This window comes from Salvelinus alpinus, chromosome 17, assembly GCF_045679555.1.
Source record: "Salvelinus alpinus chromosome 17, SLU_Salpinus.1, whole genome shotgun sequence".
NCBI classification, from domain to species: Eukaryota; Metazoa; Chordata; class Actinopteri; order Salmoniformes; family Salmonidae; genus Salvelinus; species Salvelinus alpinus.
In genome coordinates, this window is record NC_092102.1 from 35,413,910 (window position 1) to 35,422,113 (window position 8,204).

Here is an 8,204-nt window from a genome sequence, read left to right on the forward strand (position 1 = left end):
ACATTAAAATGGTGGAAGCTCTCAATGATTCTGCCTATGCTAATACAGCCTGTTAGTCACTAGAGGTCTTTGTTATTCTCTGACCTCAACACAGTGCATCACAGCCTGCAGCTACTGTATGAGGGAGTCTAACAGCATTAATAGTACTTGATAAAGTAGTGCACTTGGTAGCATGTGTATTATACATCATAGAACCAGGAGTTTTCCCTGGCCAGGATATAGGGTCTGATAACTCCTGGCTCTAATTACAGTGGCCTGAGCAGGAAAAACTCAAACTGGGTTTGAAAACTGGGTTTTCTATATTTCAAGGTCTACTTTATGTTATGTAAGTGCTTTCAGAGCCTTATGGAGAATGACAGTGCCTCTGCGATTTTCAAACATTACCTTTTTTGTGCAGTGACTCACCACGTGTTTGTGTTTTTCTCTGGAGATAACGTGAACAATAGTGCTTAGTTTCTGCACAAAGTAGTTAAATGTTTTTCATATAATTTTCCTAATGTAAATCAAGGGTCTAAATTGTGGTAGAGGCTGTTTTTCACCGGGAAGATTAACAAGCAGTCAGAGACACATAAAACAATGTTGTACATCAACATACAAATCTTGTTCCAGCACACTACTATGCTTTTTAAATGCATTTCAACATTGCTGCAACCTTATACATAGGGACAATCTTGGTTTTGCAGTCAGACATTCATGAGAATAGATGTGCGTCTCAGCACCATTTGTGATCAAGTACATATCTCCCCCATTACCTCAGGCCTTAGTTCTTCATGGTTGGTAATCCAGTCTGGAGGAACAGGTTCAACCGGAGAGGCATGTTCCTCTCCGTATGTCTGTCGGACTGATCCAGGAAGTAGATGGATCCATTGTTGCGGGTGCCTCCTTTGTCTGTCTTTTGTCACACAAACACACAGTCATCTCATAGGGCAAGTCCCCTTCCTACTCAGGTGTGGGAAGGGGACACACAACGTACAGTAGTCCCTAGGTCGGGACATCTTCCCTCAACCCCAGGTGTGTTGGATAAATCAGCCCATTCCCACTTGGCAAAGTTTGGATGTGTGGTTTCACTTGTAGATACAGGTGTGTGTACTATTGTTTGTTCAGACGCAGTTAGCCCCTCCAGGTGTGTGACTGAGTGAAGATGAGGGTGTGGCTATAGATTGGTGTGTAAATGCGGATTAAGGTGTTGGGTGTGTCTGCATTTGTGTGATTAGTCCTCAAGTATGTTTTTGTGGATTAATATGCATAGAGGGGGGCAGCAGTCTTCTTAGCAAGTTCCTAGGGTTGAGCAGCTGTTGCACGGAGCTCTGGGTTTGTGGTTGGGTTTGGACTGGATGGGGTGTGTGGTGTTCCTGTTGCCGCCTGCGACTCCCTCTCGGCGGGTTTCCCTGACCTGATCGCCCTGAGGAGGTGAGGGGGTGATCCTGCCCCCGATCAACATGAGCAGGGCCAGCATGACTCTGTACTCTGCTGAGAAATTGAGAGTTCTGATAGCCAGCTGAATCAAATAGCACAGTGTAATATGATACTGTCTGTTTCAATAGACATTGTTACCATCTGAAACATTAACATTTGCAAAAAAAGATAATACTTGAGTGTTTGCTTTGTGCTCTCACCTTAGAGGTCCCACACTCCCTCCACTCAGCCAGTGCATTAGACACTGATGAACCAGTATATACTGCTCCTGGGTACACGCAGTGAGGGAACACAACATTGAGAACATTCTGCAGCTAATGAAGATGACATGAACATTGTGACAAGCTGAGCTCTTGAACTGGGAGGGGTCTTACAGACTAACTTGCCAGCAGAGAGGAGCCTTCAGCTGCCCTATCCTTTTCTGAAGGGTTATATAGCCTCACGTTGTACTAGTAGGTCATCAGGAACCATTATCACAACTTAATAAACGGGGAGGCTAGAGACAAACTACTTTCAATGCAGCATCAAAAGAAGTTTGTCTCCAGGCCTTCAGTTATCTATTGATGATGATGATGATGTGCAACAAGGATCCTAATGAATCACTTTCCTGGGGTAGGGTTTCTATCTATAGGGGTGCACATTTTTGTTTATATCCCAACACAACTGATTCAGCTAATCATCAATATTCTCAGTAGTTGTGGACTGACCAGGTTCTGGACCATCATGACTCTGTGCCGTCTCAGGTCCTCCACGGCTGCTCTAACATCAGGCATGATGCCACGCACACACAGCTGCATCAGCCACAGCAGAGCGACAAACGTCCCAGACCGCCCCACACCTGCACTGAGAGAGATACCAACAGCATTTAAAAGAGGTGTAATATGCACTGAGAGAGATACAAACAGCATTTAAAAGAGGTGTAATCGGCACTGAGAGAGATACAAACAGCATTTAAAAGAGGTGTAATCGGCACTGAGACACACACATACTTTATATAGAGATATTGTCTCAACTGAGATTCATACACAGATATCTGCAAATATTAAGGAACCACCACCAACACAATGACTATGATTTAAATGTTTTACAGTGATGGAAATGTGACTCTGGCATTCAGCTATTTTCACAGTTAATAAACAAAAAAACAGACTGAGTGCTGCACATTGTATACTTGCAAATGTAACATTTTATTAATGTTTCTGTCACAGAAATATCAAGGCCAAAAATCTAAGTAGACGTTAATAAATAATGACACAGAAAACAAAAAGTGTGAGACAGTTTGCAAGCTAGGTGAGTTGGGGTGAGAGGTCATACCTGCAGTGCACCACTGCAGGCCCCAGAAGGGGTAGAGTGTCCAGATGCTGCCTCACATGCTCAGTGAAAGCACAGAGAGAGGAGAGGTTGTTGGGTACACCCTGGTCTGGCCAGGCAGCGTAGTAGTAGTGTGTTACTGTTCTCTCTACGGGAAAACCGTGCTGAAACAACAGACACACACACTATCAGCACAACCACACTACCAGAACAACCACATACACACACCAGACAAACACACTATCTGTACCACTCACAGACACACGATTCATCTTGGAAATAGCCTACATCTGTTGGCCAGTGGCTGAAACTAATAGTCTTTGTTACAATAAAAAAGGACAACAAGGATATGACAGGACCTAGGCCTCACCTGTCGTAAGTGAATGGTGGTGATGAAATAATCTGGACGCCGTTTACGAGACACTGTGGTAACCTGGACCACTCCGTACGACACCGTCCCTTGCTCCATTGGCCAGTACTCATCACACAGCACCTGGAGAAACACAGTCAACACGTTGTCTAACTAACAAAGTATAGAAACTACTGTGTGCACAGCAGGAAATGTGACACTATAACAAATTCATGGTAGATACACCCACTCTGTGCAGCACCCACATCAACAGGGGCAAGAATATGCTTATGAAGACTTTTCCATAACTTCATGGGTGGCAATGAGAGCAATATAAAACCAGAAGAACTATGCAAGTCTACACGTCAAACTTGATGCTGTGGATGTAGTCAACATGTTACCCATGAACGTTTAATACATTTTAGAATTGTTCAGTGTCCCATCACCATCAAATCCCTCACTCACCATGTCCTTCTGTTTCAAGGCGGTCACCATGACAATGATCCTAACGTTCTGCTCCCACACCATCCTCCAGAAGTCAGCGATGGTGCTGCGCAAAGGACCCTGGGTACAGATGAAGTCTCGCTCCGTACATCCACCCTGAGGAGCAGACAGACAGACAGCAGACTTGATGAATGAATAGACGGACAGACATACAGCGACAGATGGACAGACAGACAGAGTACTCACAGGGACATAACTAGCGTTGATATAATCTGAGTGTAGCTGGGAGTCTAGCAGGGACAGCCTCACTCGACTGTGGTCATCTGAAACCACAGGGACCATTACTCAAAGTGATCAGAAAATGGGAAGCATTACCACACATGGGATAGATGTGAAGATAATGTTTATGTGCTTAGATACGGCAGGTCATATTATCATGGTAATAAACTATTACTCAGAGGTAGCATGTGGTGGTGCCCTGATATGGTATGTACCATAATACTCACAAGGCAGTATGTAGGGGTATCTGTTCTTCTCTCTGTTGGCCTCCAGGTTTCCAGCCCTGGTAGTGAACTCTTTACCAACATCATTCAGCTCCTGAACAGTGAAAAAACAGCAACTGAAGGGACACTATGAAAGTGGGACTTTACTGCCACAGCAGACGCTGCACAAAGTCTCCAAGGCTCAATAGTCTGATGTTTCTCAACTCCAGTCCTCCACGACCCCCAACAGTACACATTTTTGTTGTAGCCCTGGAAAAACTCACCTGATTCAACTCATTGAGGGCTTGATGATTAGTTGACAAGTTGAATCAGGTGTGCTTGTCTGAGGTTACAACAAAAATGTGTACTGTTGGGGATACTGGAGGACTGGAGTTGGGAAACACTTCTGGATTACAGAGCCAGGGTATTACTCAATAGAAGACCGGTTGAGATTGGTTTACCTCAAACTTCTGCCAGAAACCACTGTTGTCCTTGGCAGTGAGTGATTGACAGCGCAAATGGAATTCCTGTAGTATATGTGCCCGTGAGAACACCCGTACCCTATATGGAAATATGGCAACAATCCTCAGTCAATAAACACTCTTTAAACAACTCTTTAAATTGAGCTCCAGTTTTACTCAAAGTGGCATTTTTCCAAATGACTACACCCAGATTGTTCTTAATGCCATCATTCCATTAGACTTGAGGAAGCAACAATAGGCTAAAACAGTTCTAACAGCATTCAATCAGCCAATCAATCGTTACTTTTCTCTTCAATACCATTTCAACAAAGACTCAAGTTATTCAATCCAGTCGCTCAATGACATTCAAAGTTCCTCACCTCATGTTTTGTTACAGGTGCAGAGATTAGGCTTTAAGCTTCCTCTGGTAACCAATAACAGGTGTGTGTAGCGTAGAGGGGTTCAGACTTGTGGGGTTGTGTTGGGTAGTTGTAGAACAACAGACCAGATGATTGCAGTGCCAAATCCTGGATGAGAGGCTACTGCATCACTGATCATGTGGAAGAAATAGCAAAGCCTCTGTGATTACTATGCCTTGGTCAAAATGGTCAGAAAAGTGTAACTTGAATGTAGAAATAAACTGAAGTTACTGACCCTTCCCTCGCTAGTTAAAGAGGAATATGGCTCACCAAAAAGACCATGTCACACCAAACACAAACACACAACAAATACTTTCATAAAAACATACAAATATACAGATGTGCATTAATATAGAAAACAAATGTTGGGCGGAAGCCTAACATTCTTACACAGGATGGTTTGAATTTGTTCAAGGAGCTCAGAGGTAGTAAGAATGTCTCATATTACACCATTCATTATTTTTTATATATATATATATATATATATATATAACACACTATATAACAAAGTAAAATATAGCCTACAGAATAAGGTTGCAGAATCAACTGCTAGCATCCAAAACACTTTCTGTTCAACACTGTCTGACACAAACAAAGAACGCATTCATCACCAACCTGAGAACACTAGAAAAAACCTACACCAACAGGTCTACAACACAAAACAAGTGTACAGCCCAGAAGGGGTGAGCAACACCAACGTATTATTTCTTATTTTACTATTACCTTTGTAAGTGTTCCTTTAAGTGAGAAAGAGTTTAGAGAGCAACCAGGGGCTCCCTTCCCTTCGATGTGTTCTATCCTGTCAAGTTACCTTGCCCCAGTTATCCAAACCACCACATTTAATTTCTCTCTCCCTCTCTCTCGCTCTCTCTCTGAAAGTGGCAGGGAGAGAGGGGTGGGTTGAGACAGAGACTAAAGGGGCGGAGAGAAAGAAACAAATACTTAAGGAAGGTATGTGGCTGTGGACAATGTGTTTATTTGATATTTATTAAGAAGATGTATTGTAATACTGCCACATTTAATCCCACTCGTTGCTCATGAATGGTACCTATAAAATGTAATAATACTCAGCTGCGCACCTTAAAATCATGCTAGATAACCTGTCTTTACCACTCCAATCAAGAGAGGACATACACAGTAGACTTGAATAACAGATACCACTGGTCTTAGCAATATTCTTATTAATTATATACTTATATCTCTTATACAAATACCAAAACAACTTTTAAGAATTCTTACAAGAAAGACAAACACATTATGTAAATAGCATGAAGGATCTTTTATTGCTGATGTGAAATGCAGTTCATTTTATTTTTGTTTCATATGGGGAACATTGTTTATTGAGACCATGAATACAAGGAGAGGGTCATTAGTCCATAGAATTAGCATTAGTTCTAGAAATCGAAATTCTAATGCTAGGTAGTCAAGGTTACAGCATCCCAAGGATTTTCAATTGTGCATCTCATTCTAGCAGGGAAAGTGACCATGGCATGACTAGATACAATTGAGACATTTATAATGAGTGCCTAATGATAATTTCTCCAAGGTTTGTTGGTGGTTTCTGCTTATAACCAGTGCTCTTCCAACCTAGAGCTCAAAATGGATCAGGAGAAAAAGGTCATACAAGCCACAGCCTTGCGTAAGTATTGAGTTACCGGTATACCTAGGATTATTGCAGAGACCTATTTCCTCATGGTTTGACAAGGATGTCCAATACAATCAAAAGCATTCAAGATAAATGGTATTGATTTGTGTTTGATATGTCACTAGTTACCAGTGTTAACAGGAATCTTGAACGTCTCAAATTGAAAAAACTGAAGATGGTAAAATGTCAGTAGTGAATATCAGCAGGTACACTGCATTACCAAAAGTATATGGACACCTGCTTGTCGAACATCTCATTCCAAAATCATGGGCATTAATATGGAGTTGGTCCCCCCTTTGCTGCTATAACAGCCTCCACTCTTCTGGGATGGCTTTCCACTAGATGTTGGAACATTGCTGCGGGGACTTGCTTCCATTCAACCACAAGAGCATTAGTGAGGTCGGGAACTGATGTTGGACAATTAGGCCTGTCTTGCAGTCGGCATTCCAATTTATCCCAAAGGTGTTCGATGGGGTTGAGGTCAGGGCTCTGTGCAGGCCAGTCAAGTTCTTCCACACCGATTTTGACATACCTTTTCTGTTTGGACCACACTTTGTTCACAGGGGCATTGTCATGCTTAAACAGGAAAGGGCCTTTCCCAAACTATTGCCACGAAGTTGGAAACACAGAATCATCTAAAATGTCATTGTATGGTGTAGGGTTAAGATTTCCTTTCACTGGAACTAAGTGGCCTAGCCCGAACCAGGAAACACAGCCCCAGACCATTAATCCTCCTCCACCAAACTTTACAGTTGGCACTATACATTGGGGCAGGTAGTGTTCTCCTGGCATCCGCCAAACCGAGATTCGTCTGTCAGACTGACAGATGGTGAAGCGTGATTCATCACTCCAGAGAACGTGTTTCCACTGCTCCAGGGTCCAATAGCAGTGAGCTTTACACCACTCCAGTCGACACTTGGCATTGTGTATTGTGATCTTAGGCTTGTGTGCGGCTGCTCGGCCATGGAAACACATTTTATGAAGCTCCCGACGAACAGTTATTGCGCTGATGTTGCTTCCAGAGGCAGTTTGGAACTCGGTAGTGAGTGTTACAACCGAGGACAGACGAGTTTTATGCGTTACGTGCTTCAGTACTCGGCGGTCCCGTTCTGTGAGCTTGTATGGCCTATCACTTCGCAGCTGAGCTGTTGTTGCTCCTAGACTTTCCACTTCACAATAACGGCACTTACAGTTGCCCGGGGCAGCTCTAGCAGGGCAGAAATGTGACGAACTGACTTGTTGGAAAGGTGGCATCCTAGGATGGTGCCACATTGAAAGTCACTGAGCTCTTCAGTAAGGCCATTCCATTGCCAATGTTTGTCTATGGAGATTGCATGACTGTGTGCTCGATTTATATACACCTGTCAGCATTAAGTGTGGCTGAAATAGCCAAATCCACTAATAGGCGTGTCCACATACACTATATATACAAAGTATCTCCCCTATTGCATCATAGTATAGTAAGTGCTGTGTTGACAGGTCAATGCTGTGCACAAAAATCGTTTTTTTAAATTAATTTTTTCACCTTTATTTAACCAGGTAGGCCAGTTGAGAACAAGTTCTCATTTACAACTGCGACCTGTGAATGCCTATGTTCTTCCAGCCTTAGTTACAAATTAAATCAAATAGGTAGATTCAACAGTGCCAACTATGTCAAAGAAACACACTGATTAATAA

At 42.8% G+C, this 8,204-nt stretch overlaps 1 protein-coding gene across 2 annotated transcripts; it reads right to left on the reverse strand.

Annotated features, from left to right (window-relative positions):
• Positions 1-598: 598 nt before the first annotated feature.
• Positions 599-5,787, reverse strand: LOC139542850 (receptor-type tyrosine-protein phosphatase V-like). Of its 2 annotated transcripts, none has more exons than XM_071348762.1 (11): positions 5,606-5,787; positions 4,844-5,013; positions 4,464-4,563; positions 4,027-4,117; positions 3,767-3,843; positions 3,542-3,676; positions 3,098-3,220; positions 2,731-2,891; positions 2,124-2,259; positions 1,617-1,684; positions 599-1,467 (listed from the first exon to the last, which is right to left on the reverse strand). In XM_071348762.1, the coding sequence occupies exons 2-11, from the start codon at positions 4,846-4,848 to the stop codon at positions 1,218-1,220; spliced, it is 1,146 nt and encodes a 381-aa protein (XP_071204863.1). In that variant the 5' UTR covers positions 4,849-5,013; positions 5,606-5,787; the 3' UTR covers positions 599-1,217. The 2 variants fall into 2 exon arrangements, with proteins under 2 accessions (XP_071204863.1, XP_071204862.1); XM_071348761.1 differs by having other exon boundaries at positions 599-1,470.
• Between the last annotated feature and the right edge of the window lie 2,417 nt (positions 5,788-8,204).